Source organism: Hyalella azteca, unplaced genomic scaffold (assembly GCF_000764305.2).
Source record: "Hyalella azteca isolate HAZT.00-mixed unplaced genomic scaffold, Hazt_2.0.2 contig4286, whole genome shotgun sequence".
Taxonomy (NCBI): domain Eukaryota; kingdom Metazoa; phylum Arthropoda; class Malacostraca; order Amphipoda; family Hyalellidae; genus Hyalella; species Hyalella azteca.
In genome coordinates, this window is record NW_025934506.1 from 229,408 (window position 1) to 256,099 (window position 26,692).

Sequence of the window (26,692 nt, forward strand, 5' to 3'; positions counted from 1 at the left end):
GTGAAAATTCCCGGCAAAAGGATGTATCAGTGCTACATGCAGAAATTGTGTCACTATTTGGACAATAAAACCAGACCAATTTATTTTCCTGAGTGCATGTATTATACTACCAAAACTCGGTACGATCGTAGCGTCGTAAAATGATACAGTTTTACAAATCCAAATGATATTCTAATCTTAAATGATATCCTAATCCTAAATAATTATCTATTATCTCAATGATATTTTTGTCCTAAATAATATTCTAATCTTAAATGATATCCTAATCCTAAATAATTATCTAATCCTAAATGATATTTTTATCCTAAATGATATTGTAATCTTTAATGATATCCTAATCCTAAATGTTATTCTAATCCTAAATGATATTTTTATCCTAAATGATATTTTAATACTAAATGATATTTTTGTCCTAAATGATATTCTAATCTTAAATGATATTGTAATCCTAAATGATATTCTAATCTTAAATGATATCGTAATCTTAAATGATATCCTAATCCTAAATAATTATCTAATCCTAAATGATATTTTTATCCTAAATGATATTCTAATCTTAAATAATATTCTAATCTTAAATAATATTCTAATCTTAAATAATATTCTAATCTTTAATCAAACCGGAATATGGAAAAAATTTATGAACATTGACGCGAATGAGATTAAGTTTATGTTGAAGTCAGGAGCCTTTGATTTAATATGCAGAAGTTTTAGGTTAATTAAATGGACCGTTAACTACAAACGATAATGAACTCGACCCCCTCATATTTTTTATAATATAAATATATACACAAAAGTTGTTTGTTATTGATAAATCAGAAAAACTTTTGCATGGCGAGTCAAAAAAATACTATGCATTAAATGCGTTCATTCAACAGTTGAACCCCTGCATTATCGATGAAAATTTTAACGAGTATTAAGAAGACTAATACAAGATTGTTTTTGTATCCATTATTTAATAACACTCACCCAATGTGTTAGGAGATAACTTCAACTATTAATTGATTGGTGAGTACTCTGAGTTATTCAGAGTTGCTTGCTTCCCTACTCAGAATGTAACTCGGAGCTTTTGTTCTGCAGTTACTCTGACTAGCTCTTGGGTTGTTACTCTGACGTGCTCTGAAGTTACTTTCATTTGCTACGGGGTTGTTACTCTGAATTTATCTAGAGTTGTTACTCTGACTTGCTCTGAAGTTGTTACTCGGATTTTCTCTGAGGTTGTTAATCTCACTTGCTCTGTGATTGTTAGTCTGAATTCCGATTTACTCTGACTAGCTCTGGAATTACAAGTAGCTGAGTCTCGATAAAGCAATTATCAGGATAAAAAAATTAATTTTAAATTATTGAGTTTTTCCCAGCAATAGGCCCGGACATGATTAAAAAGTAAATAATTCAGCGGAACATTCAAGAAGATGGAAAATTATTTCACTAATATAAAATTTAATCCGCGTAAGTTCCGATGAAGGATTTATTGTGGTTAAAACCGAAATCCTGGTACAGGAATTATTCCATTAGATAATCCTTATATCGTGTGCAAATATCCTCCGGGGAATATTCTTTAAATATTGTTAAACTTAATTTTTTATTGATTTCTAAATTATCGGTTATAATAGGAAACAAGAACAAAATTATAGTTAATTATTACTATAATTATACATTATAGTAAGGATTAACTTCAATTGAGATTCTACGTTTGATTTCGACATACTGATGTTCAAAAAAAATTTGAAATGTTTTTAAATAAATTACAGGGGAAATGCACGAAAAAGTTCAAATTACAAAAATTATTATTCGTCTTGTAGCCTTGAAACAATTTTGTTATTTTGTCATGTCCTAATTTAGAAAAGATTGAAATTAATGAGATTTGAATTAATTTTCCAGCTTTATAGATTGTTTCCGACATTAATATAACTAACGAACGGTATAACTTTTAATGTCTTCTCCGTTTGATTACACATGTTTTTTTTATAAAACAATATTTTATTCCCGATGGCTTTTATTTCAAAGGAACGAATACAAATGCACCAGCTTCTTATTTTTAATCCATTATTTAGAGGCTTTAGATAAGAGTCTCAATTAAAAGTCTCTTAACTAATCCATTAATCTAAGACCAATCATTATTGTCTCAATTAAAAATCTCCTTTCCAATCCGTTAATATAAGGCAACAGCAAAGTCTCAATTGATATTTCCATACAAGGCAGGTGATTCCATATAATAAACCTTTACTATCTTCAGTGACAGTTGTTGAATAGAATGTTAGTAAATGTAATAAATCAGTGCGACCAAATAATTCAAGACAACTATCCAAAACATAAAGGTTGACCCCAAAAATTCTATCAGTCAAAATTTTCAGGAATATCCAAATACCAGAAAATTACGACAATGGCTGTAACTTGAACAGTTTAGCAACTTCCAGAAGATGTGCAAGTATAACAGAGACCGTTAGTTTAACATTAATAGCATGTTTATCTTCCGTTTCATTTATCAGTTCGTAAGTTTATCAATGACTGTATGTTTTACATTGATCGTACAAAATTACAGTGACCACAATTTTACCTTGACCGGATAAAATTACAGTGAATGATCGTAAGTTTATCATTGAGTGCAAGTTTATCAGTAGCGGTAACTAACTCAGTAACCTTCTCGTCTTACAGTGATTGTACATACACCGAAAATCAGCAAACCTATTTGCAATATCACAAATAATTCAAGTGCATCCATTGTTTCCATTTAACCAATGTACACTGAAAATCAGCGAACCTAATTGCAATATCACAAATATTTCAGATGCATCCATTGTTTCCATTTAACCATAATATCCATGTCTGTGGTGATGACGTCCATATCCTCCTCCTCCATAGTATCCTCCTCCACCGTATCGGTATCCACCACCAGCTACCACAAATCCCCCACCACCACCATGGTAGCCACCACCATAATAGCGGTGGGGGTCTGGCAAGGCGGTTACGGAGACCATAAGGCAGACCATAGCCAGGGCTAGAGCGAGGAACTTCATTGCTGAAAAAGATGTCCAATAAATTATGCAATTAAGCTAATTTATATATCAATTATCACATTTATTTTGAGTCAGAAGCTGCCGAATAAATTATTCAATTAAGGTGATTTATATATCAATTTTGACATTTATTTTATGTATTTATTCATTAATGGACCAGAGTTGTGGTCAGAAAAATTTCTGTATTATACTAATTTATAATAAGGAAATAAATATAATAAAGTTATAATAGAGTTATGTTAGAATAAATTTAATAATTTCTTTATTATAATTTATTAATGAAATATAATGCATTAAAATAGGGGAACATATTAAGGTATTATGATTTATTAATTTAATGCAATATAATATTGTGTAAAAATTAATGTATTGTTGCCTATTTTAGCGGGGCTGAAGCCTCCCCTTAAAATATTCATAAGCCCCATAAATCATTTTATGTTCATTTGTTAAATTATTAATACTTTTAACAAAAAAAATCCCCACAAGTTCAATATAATGTGTCGCGCATATGTGTTCATATACATTGCAATGCAGCCATTAAAATAACTTATATTTGATAATAAACAATTGTAGGGTTGACCTGACAATAAAGTAATTTATTAATCAATTTATTTATTTTTAGTTGATTATTTAATACGCGTTTGGATAATAAAGAACTAAATGAATTCAACAAATACACTCATAAAAATGAATGGATGACATTGTTCCGTAGGTGACACACATTCTGCTCATAGCGCCGATTCGCACGACTGTCGGGCAAAACTGGGTCAGGCTGCTCCATGTAAGGGTAAAAATGCATCGCTTTTTGGACAGAAGCTCATTCATTTCTCTGAGTGCAAATAGAGAAACAAATCCTCTAGAACATAATCTAGTTTATAAAAACATACTCTAGATCATAAAACATAATTTAGATCATAAAACATAATTTAGATCATAAACATAATCTGGAGCATTAAAACACAATCTAAATCATGAACATAATCAAGGTTATAAAATCATAATCTAGATCATAAAAACATAATCTAGATCACATAGCATAATCTAGATCATAAACATAATCCAGATCATAAACATAACCTAGATTATAAACATAATCTATATCATATAGCATAATCTAGATTATAAAACATAATCTCCATTATAAAAGCATAATCTAGACAATAAACATGATTTAGATCGCAAAAAACATAATCTCGATCATAAAAGCATAATCTCGATCATAAAAGCATAATCTAGATCATAAAAACATAATCACAAAAAATGTCCTAAGGAAACGAAAAAAACACTAAGCGCATATTTAATTTGTATTTTTTATGTGTTTGGTGTTGGGTTTGGATGAAAGAACCCGTGCTGAGTTCATTTATTTCATGTGCCCTTATTAATGTTTAAAATAAGTATCAGTGCCCTAAAATCAATAACCATAAATTTAACGAAAGAAACCCATATTTTCATGCCGTATACCTTACCTGTGAGCTAAGTAGTAGCTGCGCTAAATGTTAGTTGGTGCAAGCGTTTGCGCGGTCTGGAAATCCTGGTGCACAAGTTCCAGTTTTATAGCCGGGGTCTGAACTAACACAAGAGACTAGGAGTAGCTGACGTGTTGACATAGTATATGGCGTGTTGACACAGTCGGTGCCGTGTTGTTGACACAGCTGTCAACATGCTAAGCTTGTTCAGCAATCTGGAAATTCGGGGAATCCCAAGTGAACTGTGTTGCGTAATTAAAACTCCAATAGGGGCGGGATAACGCATGGGTGAATGTAAAGAGGTCCTGATTTTTCAGTAGTCCCATATCGTTAGTTTGCTTGAATCGCAATGTGCAAGAAATTTTAAAATTAAAAGAAATACCTAATAAATTCACTATGAATATTTCGAAGAAGTTTCGTTGATAAGATCCATCATCTGTTCAAAACTTCAATGATACCATGGAGCTCGTCTCTGTTTACTTTAATTGTAGAAATAAATTCCATGATTATTGAACTAGTTCATCGTCCTTATTTATACAGACTGCCTGATTATCTGGAAGACATATTGGTCTAATTAATATATATTACTGGTTTTAGTACTATAGATTAACACTACGTTAACGTTATGCATCTGCCAGTTCAGCTGCAAATATCTTTCTCTTCCCTTACAAAAAAATGGTGAAAGGAGGCTAGCTACTTCAGGAGTCATGTTTGCAACGGACCTCTCGAAGCGATTGTGTGTAAATTTTCAATGTGTGGGATCTGAGCATAATCAAGATAACTTTGAATTGAAGGTTGCTTTGTTTCATATATCGGATAATTTTCAGAGTATTTGGTCACCAGTAAAGTTCCAGTCAGCGAATGGATTTATAAAACATGTTCAATTAACATTTGAGATGACGATCAGCGAATGGATTGCTAGCAAATTAATTAACGTTCAATTAACATGCATGTGAGATGGGAATTTAATTTCCTTCGTTCGAAGTAAAAGAACGGAGCGGTATATTATATAACGTCTGTAACGTATATTATAAAAAAATATAACTCAGTGCTCAATGCAGTGAGTGACAGAGAGCGCATTTTCTCGTCGACGAAAACGTGAAGTCACTGACAGACGGACGGACATGACGAGCACAATAGGGCATTTTTTCCATAAATGAGAAAATGTGCTAAAAATTCCGAACATTGTGAAATTTGTTATTTGGAAGGGCAATTCAACATAGGAACGTAGCTAACGAATATCAAATTATTATCTAAACACTATTCATAAAATCTAAATTATCATTATGATTCAAAATGATCATCTCACACTATTCAGAAACTCAAAATTATCATTGCCGTTCAAAATTTTCATTATCACTTAAAATATCATTATCATTCAGAATTATCATCTGACACTATTCTGAAAATCGAAATTTTCCCTATAGTTCAAAATCATCACTGTTCTCGGTATTTCCCCCTCCCGGAGCTCGGTCTCCACGGTCCCCCCAAAGGCGCCCGAAATGCAAACACGTTTTCCAGTCCAATGATCTGGCAAGATCAAGCCAAGGACTCGCGATCAAAGATCCTGCAGCGCCACGACATGCAGGATCTTTGGAAAATCCTTTGCTGCTGCATCCTGTTGCTGACACTGTTGCGTCATGTTGCTGACACTGGTACGTCCTGTTGCTGACACTGTTGCGTCCTGCATGTTGCTGACACTGTCGCGTTGTGATGCTGACACTGCGTTGCGATTTGTTCTGGAACATTGCATAGTGTTCATGGCCTATGAGTATCAAGAATTGGCAATTGAAGATCAAATGTTGGCCTTGAAGATGAAGAATTGAAGCTTGAAGATGGATAATTTGTCCTTGAAAATTGGTCCTTGAAGATGAAGAATTGGAGCTGGAAGATGGAGAATTGGTCTTTTAAGATTAAGAACTGGAGCTTGAAGATAGAGAAATGGTCCGTGATGATTAAGAATTGGAGCTTGAAGATGGAGAAAGGTCTGTGAAGATTAAGAATTGGAGCTTGAAATCGAGAATTGGTCCTTTAATATCATGAATGGCCTTTGAAGATAATTTCATCTTGAAGGCTAGCCCGGTGTTGTCCGGATCGATAAACTCGGCAATATTAAAATCCCATTATTCTTAATCATCTTGATGAAAAAAAAAATATATATTCAAACTAAATAAATACTCGGAATCCACTTCTAACATGAAACATTTACTTTATAATTGCTACAAACCTGAAAAACCTATTTAGCGAGTTTAAAATTCAATGGTTTACTAAGTAAATATTCTTGTCTGACCTGACACTATTCAGAAAATGACACTAATATTTTTTCTGAAGTTGAACAATATTTTTTTCTGATGTTGATACTTGGCATCTATTTCACTCGATGAATGCATATTGTATTCTAAAACTTGACGCATATTATCACGCAACTGATTAATATTTATTTGTACTGACAAATCACCGGCATTCAAACTAATTATGCAAAAGATGCAATGGTTCAAGCAGCCCTAACTGCCCGACCGTGATAACATGAGTGCTTGACAAACCAACCGTCACAGTGACAGTTTAGTAGTAATAATATTAGTATAATTTGGTACTATAGTATATTAGTAACGTCGGCGCTTGTAATTTTCGCGACTAGATCTAAAAACTGGCGTGTCGACACAATATTCTTAAAACAGACATTAAAGTAAGTGGAGACCCAATGTATCATTAGTTATAAATTGCATATATCAACGTAAACTCTCATGAGCCATTGTCTTGAGCTCAATGGCAACGTAATTATTCACTTTCAAATCAACTTTCAAAGTTTTTGCGTTTACAGTATTAATTCAAGCCGGTGAGAGGAAAAATTTCACGTTATCTCTAATTATCCCTACACATAAGCGAAAAGTTTTATTCACAATTAAAAAGCAATTAATTTAGAATTCAAAACGTTGATCGGGTACTTGGTCGAGATTGCGATTGACAGTTTGACAATTATAACTATAAGTGGGTCAGTGATTTAAAAAATCATGATGACACGCATCGCACTGCAATGTTACTTAAAGTGCGTCAATAGTGAATATAAATTGTTTCATTAATTGGTGACTATTGTAAACTCGTGCCATCAGAACTGACTCCATAAGTGGTCCCCTATAATGTCGGGCTGAATTGAATAATATTTGATTTGAATGCGAGTGATACACACTTAAAACGTGATTAGAAGCCTCTAAGTGGACTATGTAATTTTTTAATATCTTTAATCCATATTTGAAATTAAATCTTAGGATTTGTTTGTAGCTATTTGAACTAATTCAAGGACTTCTTATGTGATTTATAAAACGTTTGAAACTTCTTTATTGAATCGAATACTACTTACATGTTTTCTGGAGTAATCTGGAACAACCAAAGTCTCAAGCATCTATAGTTTACTATATGTTTCTTTGAACACTCATCCGTGAGATGAAGATGTTAGCGTGTTTCTACGGTTACTTTACTTTGGCAAAAACATCGTGTGTCAAATAATTTTGTTTAAAACAATATCTTAACAAATCTACATCCGGTAACTATAGCTTCTAAGTGGAAGGTTTTTCAAGCTAAATATTAAATCGAGAAACTAATGAAATCATGATAATATTTTACGTAGCTTCAAGTCTGAAGTCTCCAACTTGGCTAGGGTAGCCTACCCCCTAATCACGCTCCACTTCCACTAGGCAGTGAAGGCACTACCTAAGTGACCCTGTTAGTCTAGTAACTTGACTCAAAATGCCTCTCAGACTGAGTGTGAGAGGCGTATTGGGAACTAAGAGGACTTATATTTTATAACTACTCTTATTATTTTAAGTTATTAACGCTTACTCTTAGCTATTATTACTTAGGCTACTCTTATTCTTATTGTTTTAAGTTATTATTAAGTTATTTATAACCTTAATCATTGAGGTTCCCAATTTTGGCTGAAGCATGGTAGGATAAACGCGGTACATTCCGACACTTTGAGGATGAATCAAAAAATGAATGGCTATAAAAAATCACCTTACGCGCAACTTGAGTTCTGTTTGCTTTATGTCACTCTCCAAACACCGCACTATGTGCTAGCAACAATGAAACGTTGTTGTTGGTTGCGACGTCACGCACGCCGGGGGGGAGGCTCTGGTGGCGGGCAGGGGGCCGGAACCGGAAGAGGTGGGAGGTGGGCGAAGGCAGGGAGGGTGGCTAGGAAAGCCGCTACCTCCACGGGGCTGTCCCACAGAGAGGAGACGCTGAGAGACGTGGGGAAAGCGGGGCAGACGAAGAGGTGCTGAACAGATTGGAGGGGATCCCCGCACTCCGGGCAGGCGGAGCTAGGGGAGCGTCCGATCCTGGCGGAATAGGACGCCAGGGAGCTGCAGTTTCCCGAGCGGAGCTGGGATAACGCTGAGCGGTACGGGCGAGGGAGAGAGGTCTCCGCTGAAGCAATCGGCGGCGGCGGGCAGCAAGGACAGCGTTTATGGCGGCAGTCGCCGCCATGCGGGAGGTGATCTCCCTGCGGAGAGACCGCTTGGCTTCTCCGTATGTCCCGGCAGGCAGGATACCATTTGTCAAGAGTGGTGTGACAAGATGGCCGAACCTTGACTGTATCAAGGCTTTCATAGGGCGGTCACCCAGAGGGGCAGAAGCCACGCAAAAGGAGGCGTGGTAGGACTGGAGGGCGCTGGCGAGGAACTGGGCGCAGGCCAGGTCCAGGTGCTCGGGCAAAGGGAGGATGCTGGTCTCCTGGTGCAGATGGGAGATCGGGGCCATTTTGAGGCAGCCGGTGGCTAGTCTCAATGCGGTATTCTGTATAGTCTGCAGACTGGCAACTGCTGTGCGGGAGGCAACAGGGTACCAGATGGGGGCCGCGTAGTTGAGAATTGGGCGCGTGATGGTACGGTAGGTCGCAACTATGTCCTCCTTGGAGAAGCCCCAGTTGGTGCCAGCAAGGGCTTTTAGTATGCGAAGAGAACCTGTCGCTTTCGTGGCAATGGCTCTTGCATGCGGGGAGAAGGTGAAGTGTGTATCCCAGGTGACGCCTAGGATTTTGGGGGTTTTGTCCAGTGGGATGATGCCATTGCAGATGGTGGCAGCTGGGTGGTAACGGGATTAGTGCGTATCTGGGGTGAAGAGCGTGACCGATGACTTGCCAGGAGCCACGGCCAGTTTCTTGGCTGCCGACCAGTCGGAGACGTTACGAAGGAGCGAGGCAAGCTCGGCCTCCGCATCGTCGAGTCTCGGGGACGACACGAAGATGGTAAGGTCGTCCGCGTATGAGGCAATATTGGTGGTAGGTACTGGGATGTCTGAAATGAAGTGATTAAAGAGGGCTGGCAAGATCACCGAGCCCTGGGGAATGCCTGAGTGGATAGCTCTGCAAGGCGATTGGGTCCGGAGATAGAGGTAGGATGCCTGCCTGCCTCGGAGGTAGCAGCACAGCCATCGGACCAGGTTGTGACTTAGGTCCAAGGCCACGATCATGCTCAGGAGGAGGGGGTGGTCGACACTGTCGAATGCCTTAGAGAGGTTGACCGCCGCGGCTACTGTGCGGGCCGGAGGGTGCCGCGAGTTAAAGCCCGTCGTGATCTGGTGCGCGAGCGGGAGGAGGGCGGTGACAGTGGAGTGTCCCGGCTTAAAACCATGCTGCGAGGGGACGGTGGTGAGAGAGCCCGAGATGTAAGGGAGCACAAGTCGCTCTAGGATCTTGGCTGCAGGGCAGAGGAGGGAGATAGGGCGGTAGGAAGAGCCCTGGTTACCGGGTTTGCCCGGTTTGAGGATTGGAATAATTATTGAATTTTTCCAAATGGATGGGATAGAGGCTGTGGCGATGTAGATATTAAAAATGCGGGTGAGGAATTGGATACCGTGTGGTCCGAGGTGCTTAAAATGCAGGACCATGAGCCCGTCCGGGCCTCGCGCGGAGGAGTTCTTGGCAGCCGCAATAGCGAGCTTCACCATGTCGGGTGTGAACGGGGAGAAGTCCCTGTCCAGGGGATGATCTGCCCGGATTCTACGTATAAGGCGGCGGGTGGAGGGGCACTGGGAGTGGGGGGCAAGTGAAGTGAACAACTTGCAGAAGGCAGAGGAGATCTTGCACTGAGATGAGAGGGTATTCAGACCAAATTGGATTGGCTGATTGGGGGGAGGACGGTTATGCTTTCCTGCTAGGGAGCGTAGGAGATTCCAGTGCTTGGACTGGTTTGTGCGCCTACAGCACGACGCAAGGTGCGTTCGCCATTTGTCTCTGGCGTGGGCCAGGATGGAAATGCTAATTTCCAAGTTCAGATCTGGCAGCCGGGGGTCTGATGGATCACGAGCCCTGATGTCATCCCGTTGCTCAATGAGCAACCGGGTGCCAGGGTTGACCGAGGGGGAGAAGTCCTTGCGGAAGCCAACAGGGATGTGCTGTCTGGCTGCAGCGATCAGGATTTCCCTCAAGGTTGACTCGCCGCCACACGAGGTGGGGGGAGGGACCATCTGGAGGGCCACTTCAGTGGCTGCCGTGTAGGCGGGCCAGTCAGCTTTTTTGAAGTTGACGTAAGTGCAGGCAGCTCGGGGGGTCGAAGAGTCGACGGAGGAAAGGAGGTGAATCAGAATGGGCAGGTGGTCCGAGTTCAGGGCAACTTGAGGGGTCCAGGAGGTGTCGAGTAGAAGGTGATCGCTGATGATTGCGAGGTCCGGAGAGGAGGGTGGGCCGTGTGAGGGGCGGCGGGTATGGGAATCGTCGTTGAGGAAGGCGAGGGAGGAATCAGGGGGGCGAGGGGGATGAGGGTCTGGCTGGGGGCGGGGCAGACCATCTGCACGTAGGGCAGATCCAATCTTCGGTGTAGTCTGATGTAGCGCAGGCCGGAACATCGCTTATGGATGAAACAATGAAACGTCACAAAATGTTGCCATATTTATTTAAAAGCCTTTAGAATGCAAACCTACCAAGTCCATATATTCCGACACACTGCAGGGCTGGAAAAGTCCTATTTTTTTATAATATTGCGGCTCTAATATCATATAATTTCAGTAGGTGTGAAATCTCGCAGCTTGAATGTCACAAATTTTTGTGTGATTGAAAAAACTGCGGTTTGCACTTTGCAAACCTGTCAGGCTGTCATTTCATACAATTTTCCCCTTCTGCAATCCGCATTATTGCTTTACCGTTCCCGCCAAAATATCCTGCAAAACGTAATCATTGTAATGTAAATGAGTCAACCTAAACGTTTTCTTGAAGATTGCGCATAATTGCTGCCACATCAGTCAGACTGCATTAACACAAGTTCAGCTTACAGTAAAGACAAATGTTATTGTTGCTGTTTGACTATTTGCTGTTTTAGGGTAAAATTAGAGATTTGGGGTAACACATGCATGGACTTTGTAAATTAATTTGCGCCTTGTAAATGGCTTTTCATGGCCAAGATATGGAATTCACGGCTCTAAAAACTGGAATCACGGCCACGAAGAAATGGAATCACGGCTGGCAAATCCGTAAAATCACGGCTCAAAAAATTCAGTCGCGGCTCGGCCGGGCTCGCCAAGTAGATATATTCCATGCCTGCGACACTGTGTGTGACTAAATTAGGCATTTTGTGAGACTAATTCTGGCTGCGTTTCAAACACTACTTACTAATTCGTAATTCCGACACTCTTGTGTTCAAATTCCGATTGCTGTGTGAGCTGTATTGGAATGTGGCACAGCTTGGAATTAGAACACTATTGAATATTGAACACTACTTATTTAGGCTTTTAATTAAAAGCTATTAAGCTTTTAATTAAGAAAATTTTAATTTTTGCACACAGCTTGGAATGAGCTGTGTGTGTCCAATTCCAAGCTGTGTCGGAATTAGTTTTTATGTGTCTATAACCGTCTCTTAACTTGATCATCTATTAATTTATTTATGACTTGAAATCAGCAAATACAAGTATACTTAAAGTATTCCTAATATATTCACAGACTTATTCAAAAGTCTCAAACCATAATATTCTTTCTACAAGCAGTTTATCACTATTTGGTAGAGCAAGGTCAACTATCAACTTTGACACATTTTTCGATGTTCTCGATGGGTGATGCGCACTCTCTCTCTTTGGATCTCAACATTTTCCAGCCAGACGGCCCAGACCTAGTGTTTTGGCAATAGTATGGCACGCAAGAGTATGATGTCACTATTTCAACCAACAATGAATGCTTAGAACTAAGAAAAAGCTTAATATAAAGGAAAAAGTTGAGAAGTGTCGGAATTACCCACAATGTTGGAATATACCACGTTTACCCTAATGAACTGGGGAAATTCCAAATTTTTTGCAATGACATGTTTCTGGACTGCTATATTTTTGCTCAAACCAATATTATTATTTCCTACCTTGTGGGATTATTTCCTACCTAAGAAAATTGTGTGATAGGAGTCATTTTATGTCAGAAAAAAGTAGGAGCTTTCCTATCCTGCTCAACAGGTATACTAAAACTAATATGTAATTCTCATGTAATTATGCAAAAATGATTTGTATTCAACTGGTCTTTGAATCTTGTTGATATAACCAGATTTATTTATGCCATGGTATTGAATAACAACTTTATTTGGTCAAAAAATATCACTCCTTTCATTGCCTTTATAAGAAAGCCTAGAAACATTTATAAATGTAGTGCTGTAACTGTATCCATTGTAGCTGCTCCTACAGCCAACATGCATGCTGCTGTTGCATCCACTTTTTACATGGACATGTCAGCAGATGAGCTACCCAAGTTTACAGACTGGCTTGGCCTAGCACTTCATTGTTTCCTGATGAATGTCCTGGACTATTTATTTTAATTCTAATTTGTTGCCCACTTCTTCTCAATGTTCATTAATTTATTGCCATTTTTCTCTCCAAATTTTGCAGATGCTATAGCAGAATATTTGCTAGCAGGCAAATTCATAAAATATCATTCCAACTATAAATATTATTAGCTTATAATTAATATTTCACACACTTGAAAATGGTGAGTTCTTCTTTGAAAATTGTTAGTTTGAAGATAAACAAGTTTTTACTGTGAATGTTGTGATACATCAATGATTAATATTAAAATATCAGTAGTATTAGGTTTTGACCACTTTTATCAGCTAAATAGTCCCATTACTAATGATCTTTGAAATAATCAGTTAACAATTTTATTCTAATGAGAAAATTTCAAAATTGTTTGGAAAATGCAGATTCTTAGAACCTACATTTATGCCTGTTGTGTGTTAAGAATATTTTGTTGTTACGAAACCATTTTTTTTCCTGACTGAATAAAATATTGAATCTAAAACTGCAATAGAAAAAAAAATAATTTAATATAAGAAGATAATTAATTTAAGAAGATATTTAATATTATTTACCTCTCTTATTGACACCTCTCTTGCTTAGCAGCTTATCATTTGTTGAGAAGTGTCGGATTAATTAATTAATCCATTAATTCATAATTTTTCAATTTGGAAAAGGTAATATAGGAACAGGCATCTGTTATGTAAATAAATCAGATCAGAACAAAAGCCCTGAAACTAGACTCTCCTTGTATAATTCACATATTTTGAAACGGATCTAGTTACGTCAATCTTGCATCTAGGATCCTATATATCAAGATCTAGTTACAACTAGAATGTATTGACTACCATTCTAAAATTCCATCTTATTGATAAATAACACTGTTATCAATACCTCTCCTTTCAGCAGCTCATTAAATTAGTCTCATCAAAATATTATCATCATGTCTTTGCTCCAGGATCCACATGAAGCTTTTGGTGGAGATGATCTGTTTGGCCACATCTTTGGTGGTGGTGGAGGTGGAATGCCATCTCCATTTGGAGGTCTTGGGGGATTTCTAGGTGGCTTTGGTGGTGGCCGCCGCAGAGGGCCGGCCAGAGGAGAAGACACTGTACATCGACTCAAGTGAGTTAATTGTGGCTATAAGCTTATACATATAAATGTTGTGCATGTATGCAGAAGCTAGTATATACCGGTATCATTACAGTATAGGAATGTCTTACTTAAAATTTATTATGGCTACATATGTATGCTCAAGTCAAAAAAATTGTTGCTATATATATATATTGCAATATATATATATATTGCAATATATATATATATATATTGCCAATAAGGCAATATATATATATATATATTGCCTTATAAAAATGATCAAGGCAATAAATTTTTATTGCACAGTACTTGTGCTAACATGATGTGCCGTTAAATGTCCTACTTACATCTAGTATTACCTTGTTGGTAGGTAGCACCAAATTGTTGTGTCTATGATACCTACGGTATATAAAAATTTATGTTTTAAGCTTTGTTTATTGATTTAGAACTAAAAATAGTATGTGCAACCATTTACTGCATGTTGATGTTTTGGTTTTACTTTATCTGGTTGGGAATTTGAAGACTAAATTTATGTTTAGAAAAGCTTGAAACTGCTCTGCTGGTACGTAGTAGATGAAAATCTTAGACTACGGTATGTCTAAAATCTTGACACATCTGTTTATCTTGGCTTATTCTTTCTAGGTAACATAATGTTTATAATATTTTTAAAATGATAGTTGATATTATGCTTTTAAACCCTTGCTGAACTGTCTAGTTACAGCTGTACCTACAATTGGTACTATATTATAATATTGTAAAATAGTAGTTTGACAAGGGCTAAATGATGTTATTTCTTCCTGTTAAAGAATGTGTTAAACTGGACATGCCTAATATAGTAGATGAGATTATTATTTATTAGATGAGAGATTAGATGAGAGTAGAGAGATTATTATTATTATTTCTTCCTATTGATAAATGTGTTAAATTAGACACACCTAACATTGTAGATGACGTTATTATTTCTTCCTGTTGATAAATGTGTCAAACTGGACACGCCTAACATTGTAGATATTATTATTTCTTCCTGTTGATAAATGTGTTAAACTAGACACACCTAACATTGTAGATGATATTATTCTTTCTGTTAATAAATATGTTGAACCCAACAGAGTATCCCTGGAGGAGCTGTACATGGGCAAGGTGGCCAAGCTGCAGCTCTCTAAGAACATCATCTGCACAGACTGTGGCGGGTAAGCTCTAGAAAATCAACTCTAGGTTCCACCCATACCCAGTGAAAATTTACAGACGCGGCAGCTTCAGATTTGGATTACCAGTAGATGGGGCTGTAGTAGGACTCTATTTATCATGCTACCAGCTACGTTTTGGGCCTGAGGGTGTTTGTTGCAAGGGTGTCAAGCAAACAAGGAATTGGTGATGGTCTCCACCTCCCCTACAACCATCCCAAACCACCTTTTTATTAGACTTTTCCTTGTGTTTATTTAACAATTTATTGAACAACACAACAAGAAGAACCAGGTATATACATTGAACAGAGAAGAAAAAGAATAAGCGCAAAACCAAGGCACGGGGTCTATAACCTCATATAATGGTATTTTTTAAGTTTGCCTGCTTTACCCAGTCTGAAAAGCAAAAACAGATTAATATGATAACCTAAGGAGTGCACTAAATCCATAAAAAATATCTGTTACATTAACTTTAGCATGATTAAGTTACTGATGCATATCAAACAGTGAGCACTCTACTATGATGTCAACACTGAAATTGATACATACTTTTGCTTTAATTTCGTACTTTAATTTCACATTACATTGCATTTCAGGAGAAGGGGGTTTGCAGGACCCCTAGTAGGAAAATCCTACTTCCTTGCAATATCACTGAAATTGGCTTCCCACAACAGGGCGACTCTAAATTTTGTTAGGGTAGTTGTTTCCCACTATGTTGTTAGTTAGTTGTTTCAACCCACTTCGAGAAATAAAATGGATTTTGTCCACATAGTGATGGACTTATTACTCCTGTGTGGGTCATCTTGATCTAGTTAGCACTGCCGAGGGGGTATATCACTGTGCAGAAAGTGTCACTAATTGGACAATACCGTATGACCTGTGTATTTATCGGAGTGTAGGTACAATAAACTGGTGATAACCATGCCATTATAGACTCTGATAACATTACAATATTTATTGTTAGAGTAACATCAATATGCGACTGCAATTGAAATAATAGATTAACTTTCGTACAGATATTTGTTCTGCATAAGATTCTGTCTCTTCAAAAACTAGCTATGAGAAAAACTAGCTATGACAGCTCTCTAGCAAACAGTAAACCTTATAATTATATTTTATATGGCAACAGTAAACATTTCAATTCAATCAGAAAGCACAATTGAATGAAGTGATGATATTTTTCAATCCTCCCTGGTGACAAAACTAAAAGAAATGCTTGAATTAGCTCTAATTTTGTAAGACAATTTAGGATCTTTGTTTGGTTAGGGATTCCCTTTTTTATAAACAATTATTAGTAAAGAGAAGATTATGTTCCTAGGTTGATTTGAAAATGCATTCAAGGCGTTTGACATGACATTCATAGCCCTTTGTGTTTGAAAGGAGAATAGAATTGAGAAAATTAATTGGTTTATGCTAGGGTCTTAGTAAAAAATCATTCCCTTCATTTTAAACCTTAATGTAATTTTTTGTCTCAGAAAATTTGTGAACAAAATGTGACTTTACAAGACTTTTCCAATGTTCAACACCAACAAGGTTTTATTTATACCTAGCATTATCGTAGGTAAGAAATGGGTGCAATTTTTAATTACATCCAGAGAAATAAGTGAGACTGCCTAAATAGTAATGCAGTTTAGAAAACTTTTCCAGCTCAGCTTGACCCAATAAAGGGCGTATCAATGCTATGTGAATAAAATGCGTCACTATTAGGACAGTAGGATTCGTCCATTTTCATTAGAATATATGAGAGATCTTGACTTGCAGTCGTACTTTCTAAGCTTCCTTACGAACACATGGCTGCCTGAGTATACTTAACAACAAGAGTACACATAGCAACGCAAGAACACGTAGCTGCCCAAGTACACGTAGCTGCCCAAGTACAAGTAGCAACCCAAGTACACGTAGCAACCCGAGACGTAGCGACCGATTCCTCGTCTTTCATTAGTTGGTTTAGTTTAAAATTTGAAAAGCAATCACTGATTGACTGATGATATGAACTGTCAACTATTTTAGAAAGTAATACCTCTTGTTACTAGAAAATTTCTTGTTCCAGACTCGGCGGTCACGGCACAATGAACACCTGTGGGGAGTGTCGGGGTCGGGGCATCACGGTGACCGTGAACCAGATCGGTCCTGGCATGGTGCAGCAGATGCAGAGCAAATGCCGCAGCTGTGATGGAGAAGGTGAGAATTTTTTCTACAGTTCCATTCATCTTCAACAGAATTTTTTCTACAATTTCATTTGTCTTCTGCAGAATTTTTTCTGCAATTTCATTCGTCTTCTGCAAATTTTTTTGTACTATTTCATTTGTCTTCTGCGTAATTTTTTCTGCAATTTCATTCGTCTTCTGCAGAATTTTTTCTGCCTTTACATTTGTCTTCTGCGGAATTTTTTCTGCAATTTCATTCATCTTCTGCAGAATTTTTTCTGCAATTTCATTTGTCTTCTGCGGAACTTTCTCTGCAATTTCATTCGTCTTCTGCAGAATTTTTCCTGAAATTTCATTTGTCTTCTGCAGAATTTGTTCTGCAATTTCATTCGTCTTCTGCAAAATCTTTATCATTTTTTATTGTGTATATAACCTCTCTATACTTCTGTAAAGTCCCTGTCACATTCTTTGTGCAACCTGAGAAATTGATGGAAAAGAACCAATTAGTAATACCGTATCTAATATAGGTCACAAGCTCTTTGGATTTTTCTTCCTTCGGATTTATTTCAATTTCAATCAATAAAACGACAAAATGTTCATAAAAATTTATTACTAAATAAACTTGCTTGAATGAAGGGCTCCTTCCTAAAAATACTAGGAATTTATTGATGTACATTTCAAATTTTAACTGAGGACGCTATGGCCATCCTAACCCAATACTAAGCTATATAGAAAGCATGATGCTGGAGAACGCATGCCCATTATTAGTTATTGCTTGTGTAATAATGATATTACCCTGTCCATGCTATTTATGGAAAGGCAACTCAATCATGATTCATGATGCTGTATTAGATAATTGTAAGGTACCTACAAATGCCTTAGGTATCTGTACATAATGATAGTAGTGGCGGCTAGTAAAACTATAAAAGACCAACAGTCACTATTTACCGCGATATTGGCCTCCTGTACATGAGCTACTGACCACGGAAGGATTCAGTAACCTTCACACAAGGCCAGTGGTCTTGAGAATTAGTGGCGGTTAGTTTTTTAATGTAGCACTGGCCGCTACTGGCGGCCTACACTGCACAAGCAGCTTAAATTCTAACCCACCCTCGTATCACATGTAATGTGTAGATACACACTTTGCCTTCCCAAATCTGTATAATATTGTAGTATATAATATGTTGTATCCTATATAGTGTGCTAATCCACTGTGCTGTGGCAGGTGAAGTGATGTCAGAGACCGACCGCTGCAAGACATGTTTAGGATGGATACACACTTTGCCTTCCCAATCCTGTATAATATTGTAGTATCCTATGTAGTATATAATATGTTGTATCCTATATAGTGTGCTTAATATTGTAGTATCTTATGTACTGTGTATTAGTTTATATTGTATCCTATATAGTGTGCTAATCCACTGTTCTGTGGCAGGTGAAGTGATGGCAGAAAGCGACCGCTGCAAGACATGTTTAGGACGCAAGGTTGTGCCCAGCACCAAGCTGCTCGAGGTGGCGGTCGAGGCTGGCATGAAGGACGAACAGAAGATTGTATTTAGGGGCGAAGGCGACCAGGTGCCTGGGGTCGAGCCCGGCAACGTGCTTATTGTCCTGCAGGAGAAACCACATCCAATCTTCAAGTGCGTTCATTTTAGCTCCTAAAGTCCCTTTATTTTTAGTGCATTTTATCATTTATTGAAAAAATTCCCTATTGTGCTCGTCATGTCCGTCTGTCTGACCGTCCGTCCGTCTGTCTGACCGTCCGTCTGTCTGACCGTCCGTCTGTCTGTCTGACCGTCCGTGTGTCCGTGACTGCACGTTTTTGTCGACGAGAAAATGTGCTCTCTGTCACTCACTGCAGTGAGTACTGAGTTAAATTTTTCATGTCATAAAGCCTTATCCCGTCTTCCAGTGTTTCCCTAAAGGTCCCGATGTCTTTTGATTTGTTGTCTTTTGATTCATTTTGTATATTTTGAATGTAAACGATTCTGATCTTATTCCCCAATGAGAGCACAAGATCTCTTATCCTGTGGATCATTTTGTGCGAACTGAATAAAGAAGACATGCTTTGAATTCATTATGACAAATCTGTGATTATTTAAAATTAGTTTATTTTTAATTTCCTCATCAACTCCTAATCTGAACCTGTATCTTAAATATGATAATTCTGGTACGGTACTCTATTGTACTTTACTGGTCTAGGTATATGACTTGTATAATTAAATTAAGAGTATGAAAAATTCTCTGCTCTGCCACTATGCTTAAATTGTAGTAACTTATCAAACACCATTTACCTCGATGGAAAGCAAACTAGAGGAGAATCGTTTTTATCAAAACAAGTTATTGACCTTTGAGGTTTTGAACTGTACATATCTCTGTTTATTGTGTAATACACTCAGAAATATTGAATGTTGCGTTGTCCCCACAGACGCGACGGTGCGGACTTGTTCCTGCAGAAGACAATAACGCTCACCGAGGCGCTGTGCGGCTTTGAGAGCACCGTCACCCACTTGGACGGCCGCTCGCTGGTCATCAGACATCCTCCCGGCCACGTCCTCAAGCCCAGTAAGTCCTACTGCGCACGTCATCAAGCCCAGTAAGTCCTACTGGGCACGTCTTCAAGCCCAGTAAGTCCTGGCCTCAAGTCCTCGAGCTCAGTAAGTCATACTGGCCACGTCCTCGAACCCAGTGAGTCCTATTGTCCACGTCCTCAAGCCCAGTAAGTCTGGCCACAAGTCCTCGAGCCCAGTAAGTCCTACTGGCCACGTCCTCAAGTCCAGTAAGTCTGGCCACAAGTCCTCGAGCCCAGTAAGTCTGGCCACGTCCTCTAGCCCAGTAAGTCCTACTGGTCACGTCCTCAAGCCCAGTAAGTCATGGGCCCTAGTCCTCAAGCACAGTAAGTCCTACTGGCCACGTCCTCAAGCCAAGTAAGTCCTACTGGCCACAAGTCCTCAAGCCCAGTAAGCCCTGCTGGCCACGTCCTCAAGCCCAGTAAGTCCTACTGGACACGTACTCAAGCCCAGTAAGTCCTGGCCACGTCCTGAAGCCCAATAAGTCCTACTGGACTCGTCCTCGAACCCAGTAAGTCCTACTGGACTCGTCCTCAATCCCAGGAAGTCCTACTGGCCACGTCCTCAAGCCCAGTAAGTCCTGGCCACGACCTCAAGCCCAATAAGTCCTACTGGACTCGTCCTCGAACCCAGTAAGTCCTACTGGACACGTCCTCAAGCTTAGTAAGTCTGGCCACAAGTCCTAAAGCCCAGTAAGTCCTACCGGACACGTCCTCGAACCCAGTAGGTCCTACTGGACACGTCCTCAAGCCCAGTAAGTCTTGCCACAAGTCCTAAAGCCCAGTAAGTCCCCCGGCCATGTTTTTCCCACCTTCCTATTCTCCCGACCACTATCCACTCACTCTGGGAGGGTGGACGTAATATTTCTGCAAGCTCATATTTCATCTAAATATCTTGAACTATATTTTTATTGTACACTTAGCTAATATTTTGTAACTGATGAAGTTTCCAGGCTAAATTGATCTTGAATTGTTGAAAATTTGTTCTTTTTCGATCCTTTAGTGTGAGAAATCAGAGAAGTGGAGCATTAATATTACTGTTTTATTACAGATTGTGTGCGAGGAATAACAGGCGAAGGTATGCCCATTTACCAGCAGGCGGGTGAAAGGGGCGACCTCTACGTACAATTCTCTGTAGACTTCCCACCCAGCTACTTCGCTGAGGGAGATAAACTTAAGGTGAGTCTAACTAAACTTGAGCATAATTTAACTTTGTTACGGTGGGCCTAATATGTTCTTGCCGCTCAATTTAAGTGAATTTAACAGCTGAACACACGCGTGGTCCTTGCGTTAGGTCGTAATTTCATAAGTAGCGCTTAATTTCCTTGTATTATATTTATCTCTGCAATATATCTACTTTCTAGCTCCATTATGCTTTTGAACTTCATTAGTCGCATCGTCATTGCAATTAGTAATTCATTCTAAATGTTTCATTATTGGAACGCTAGCAACACAAGTTGAATGAGCTGATGGATAAGTGCTACGAATAAGAGGAGAATTTGAGTGACTGTAGAGATGTGATGTTTTTGATGCCTTCGCATCTTCCCCTCACCCCATCACATGTTCCCCTATTAAATTGCTCCACCTCATCACATGTTCAGCACGTGTTCCAATCTCCTCATCACATGTTCCAGTCACCCAATGACATGTTGACCACATGTTCTCCCCACCTCATCACACGTTGATCACACGCTCTCCCCACCTCATCACACCTTCATCACATGTTCCCTTCACCTCATCACACGTTGATCACACGCTCTCCCCTTCTCATCACATGTTGATCACATGTTCTCCCCCAGGAGCTGGAGTCGCTGCTGGGCGGCCGCGCCCCTGCCTCCCCCCTGCCAGAGGACCACGAGGAGGTCAACTTGACGGAGTTCGAGGAGCGATCGCGCGGCTCTCACGACCACGACGACGAAATGCACGGTCACGGCATGCACGGCCCTCAAGTGCAGTGTGCGCACCAGTAAATAGCCCAGTAAATGTATTATGTTATCTCTCACTCAGTGAATCGCCCAGTAAATGTGTTATGTTATCTCTCATCCAGTAAACAGCCCAGCAAATGTGTTAGGTTATCTATGACCCAGTAAACAGCCCAGTATATGTTATTTCTCTCAGTAAATGAGTTAGGTCATGTGTCAGGTTATCTCTCTCCCAGTAAATGTGTTAAGTTATCTTTGCTTTGACCATTGTTTTGACATCGCGACTCTCTGATTATAATTGGTGATTTGGCTTGTAATATATATTGCGTTCTGTAATCCTAATAGAGGCGTCAATATAGGTTTACCTAAATTCCTGACGTGCTGTTAATGAGAACAGAGTAAATTTCTTACATAAAGCAGCTTGCGGTGGATGTAAGCCGTAAAAATGGTTACTTGAAATATGACGTTTTTTGTGTATTTCCAGCATTTTTCTTCGTAGGCGAGGCACAAGGTTTCGTTTTATGCCAGTCCTGCGTGGTTCAGCCTGAACACATGTTCTACTTGCTGTCCATCATGATAAATATGACTGAAAATGGGTATTTCTGCTATTAATTAGGAAGTCTGATGATGTCGAGATATGGTGATTCTAACAAATCTTTGTTCAGATTCACTTTCGTAAATTCTGCATTTTTTATTTGTCTTAAATGAATGCGAGACTTTCTAAGTAAAACATCATCAGTTTTTACTGTTTTAGATCTCCAGCATTCAGCTATTGATAATTTCCATGCTTCGACCTCCCTGAAGTCTGAACTAATTATTCTGTGTATAGTTCAATTATCCATCAGATCAGATTTAAGAATCGATAATGACCTGGTTGAATTTCTCCCGATATTTTACTATTATTAAATTTTTTGTAAAATATCTTCCGATACTTTATGAACGTAAAATATCTTAAGGTATTTTATGTACGATACAACAATCGCCAATGATATAAACCTATCGTCTAATATGTTCGTACGTTAATTAAACAATCTCTGACGTAGGGTAAGTCAGGAAAAATTTATCCTACGACGGGCCATATCGCTCAGAGAAATAATGGGTTGTGTTGTCCAAGTAGTGACGCACTATGTGTGCGTAGCACGCCCTTTTGTCGGGCCAAATGGGTTAGGGTGAGCGGCACGAGCAGAAGTTCATCGCTATTTAGACAAAAAGTCTCGGATTCCTCTGAGTGTAGTACTAAGAGCGAGTCGCTGGTTGACGATACAAGCGACGAGAGCTGTGGTGGTGCAGTGGTGAGAGACTCTGTCTCTCGCACCCAGCTCCCAGGTTCGAGTTCCACTGAGGACAAGTTCTACCGGGAAGCTCAGCTCATGGTCAACTCGGCCATTCATCCAACTCTGGTTGATAAATGAGTACCTGGCTTGTCCAGGGTGTTGTGTAATGCAATAAAATGGTTCTGGCGGATCAGCGAGCCAGTGATAGTCGTAGAACTCCCAGTGGCACCGAGTGCCCGGAAAAACTGACCTATCACTCCCCCCCTCCCTAGTCGCCACTGCCAGGATGGGCTGTTGTTGTTACAAGAACAACAACATACAAGCGACGTGTAAAAAGAGTTCTGTTTTGTGACAAAACGTTCACTCGTGTAGCAGTTAAGTTTTCGTTTATTTGTTGTTAATTCACACTCGTGATGTTTTTTAGGACATTTTTTTTATTTTTCAATGATGATTCTTGATATCGTATTAGATTTTGCTGTAACAGCGGACCTCATTTTTTTGTGTAGTTCGTCCAATAATTTAATTTCGTTGTAAGGATAGGAAGATGAAACAAAGTCGTATATTAGGCAAAGCTCCGACCGTTCTACCTTTGGTATGGTAACTTTTCTCTAAATTTGGGTTCACTGCAAGTGTAATCTTCTCAAGTCATTCAAATTAGATGATTAATGAAAATAGAGCCACGTGATGACTTTACTTTCGTGGTTAGTCGTATTTAGTGCGGATTCTGTTTAAATAATCCCACGGCTTGTGTTTTTTAACCCACTATCTCTTCCACACAACAACCAGTGGCTGGTGGAAATGTGTCAGAATTTCAAATTAAAACAAAAGTGGCAAGTTAATACATAGGTTGCAACAAAAATCCAGTTGTGATCCGCCTGAGAGGTGTGATTTGCTCATGCCTGAAGGATTGAGATCATGTTAAAAAAAATATAACTCAGTACTCACTGCAGTGAGTTACAGAAAGCGTATTTTCTCGTCGACATAAACGTGAAGTCACGGACACGCGGACATGAGCACAATGGCGCATTTTTTTCCATAAATGAGAAAACGCGCTAAAAAATTGCCTAGGCTTGATTGGAGTTTGGGAATAAATAGACTGGCAGTTGATAAGCTTAGCGGGTGTCATGTAAGTTACAGGGATTAGTTATTATAGTTGATACTTTATTATTTTATGTCATCGTGACTAAAGTCTGTGCCCTGCTGCTGAGAGTTTCTTGGTTAATAAACATTGCAAAATTTGCTCTATTTTTATTTTCTTTCGTAGAAATGTTACCTAACGTTACACTTGAGTCTCTCTAGTCTGATACAAACATTCTCGCGAAATTCATCTATAGAGTGATGGAGGCATATTTCAATTGAAAAGAAGGAACGTTGTTAGTGGCAAATCTCCAAGTGCTGACTCATCGACCATAGAACAAATGGCGCCAAAATTTTTGGTCTTCCGATTTAATATCTCGGTCTAATGCATCCACGGTCATGAAAACTTGGCGAAAAAAAAATCATTCCGGTTTTGACTTCGAATTGTTTGGCAGATAATAAATGAGAGATACATTTTTTATGGACTGGACTCGAGTATTTTGGTTGTGGTAATTATACCCATACTAGTTATATAATAAAAATTCGTCAGCCAAAACCTAATAGAAGTTTAATTGCCTCAAGTCACGACAGAGGTTTGAATTTGCACACAATTAGATCGCTCATTAACTATACCCTACTTTCGAGCACTATTCTCAAAATTAAGACGTCACCACAGAAGAAGTCTATGAAATTTTTTTTAGAACCGTAGGCACATTCTGGCAGTTGCGTTCTAATGTGAAGTGATCAAAGTGGTCGTACCCAGGGTTGCCAGATGTTGACATGAAAAAAAAGGCCAGATCATCTGAAAACGTTCCACAATCAATATATTTAAAAAAATTACGGCGTGAGAATTTAATTTTTAGTGTTTAAAAGCCAGAAATCGTTTTTGATCTATTTATAAATGTAATAAGTTTAAGTTCTTCATTGATTTTCGTCCGCCAAAGCAATTGTAAAAGGGCCAGAATAGTTTAATTTGGCCGTAGAAAGGCCCGTCCCGCAGCCCTTTCGTCACTCAGATCTATGTTCGGTGCTCCCTCTATGAAAAATTCTTCAGTCAAGTTTTGTATTAAACAATTTTACCATCAAGTATACTTTAAAAAATTCATAATTCATGATTGAAATTTACAGCTAATGAAATGAAGTAGTGAATGAATTCATGAAATAGTGAAATAGATAAATAACATTTCTTACCATAGTAAATGATTAAAATTACCAGTATAGATGTCACTCAACTGCTTAAATCGCAAATTCACTGTGAACTGAATAGCAAATAAATTTCTGAAAAAGTTCACCATATCTTTATAGCAAACGTTTCGGAGTCCGAAACGTTTTCTGACGATAGAGTCGCACTCCGAAACGTTTTAATTTTTGTGTAATGCTTTTAAATGTATAATAGTTAAAGTTCCGTTGCCTTGTCAAGGGAGGTTTGTCGGTCATCCTAGTAAATATATATAACGATCTGTGACTTACGATCGCATTTTTATTTTTCACTATTAATATCAGTGTACAACCTTCATTACCATTGCAGTGTTTAATTCTAAAATGAGATAGATCGTACATGCGCTGGCCGCGACACAGGTTCGAAAGCCTGACAAGTAAGGATTAAGAGCATGAACGCTACTGCATCGAATTCAAACTGAATAAATTGAACTTCCGAATTACAGTGAAGGGATTAAGTTTTCGAGTTAAAGTGAAAAAATTTAGCTTTCGAAGTAAACTGAATAAATTAATTTTCGATATAAAGTAATGAAATTGAACTTTCAAATTAAACAGAATAAATTAACTTCCGAAATAAAGGGAAGAAATGGAGCCAGATGAAAATGTCACCTGTGGCAGAACATATGAAGAAAGCCCGGAAGAGACAAATGAACAACCTCAGGATGCTCGGGCAAAAAGGGAAAATTCAACGAATTCTGATGTGCGTGATGAGGGAAAATACAAAATATTGGATGAATCTTCTCAAGTTGAAAATCCCAAGTTGACGAGCCCATCCAGAAACGTTTTGACCAGCCCATCCAGAAACGATTTGACCAGCCCATCCAGAAACGTTTTGACCAGCCCATCCAGAAACGTTATGACCAGCCCATCCAGAAACGTTATGACCAGCCCATCCAGAAACGTTATGACCAGCCCATCCAGAAACGTTTTGACCAGCCCATCCAGAAACGTTTTGACCAGCCCATC

The 26,692-nt window shown here is 38.8% G+C and overlaps 1 protein-coding gene across 1 annotated transcript; it reads left to right on the forward strand.

Annotated features, from left to right (window-relative positions):
- Positions 1-13,405: 13,405 nt before the first annotated feature.
- LOC108675155 (dnaJ homolog subfamily A member 2-like) lies at positions 13,406-23,280 on the forward strand. The gene is made up of 8 exons (XM_018163145.2): positions 13,406-13,436; positions 14,199-14,365; positions 15,445-15,525; positions 17,570-17,700; positions 19,102-19,306; positions 20,095-20,231; positions 21,287-21,414; positions 22,035-23,280. Exons 1-8 carry the CDS (start codon positions 13,434-13,436, stop codon positions 22,203-22,205), a joined length of 1,023 nt encoding a protein of 340 aa, XP_018018634.1. The 5' UTR covers positions 13,406-13,433; the 3' UTR covers positions 22,206-23,280.
- The last annotated feature ends 3,412 nt before the right edge of the window (positions 23,281-26,692 follow it).

What these genes read in the sequence shown, in the direction of transcription:
- LOC108675155 (XM_018163145.2), top strand. An exon ending in CGGCCACGTCCTCAAGCCCA is followed by an intron (nt 20,232 to 21,286) that starts GTAAGTCCTACT and finishes GTTTTATTACAG; the next exon opens with ATTGTGTGCGAGGAATAACA. An exon ending in CTGAGGGAGATAAACTTAAG is followed by an intron (nt 21,415 to 22,034) that starts GTGAGTCTAACT and finishes GTTCTCCCCCAG; the next exon opens with GAGCTGGAGTCGCTGCTGGG.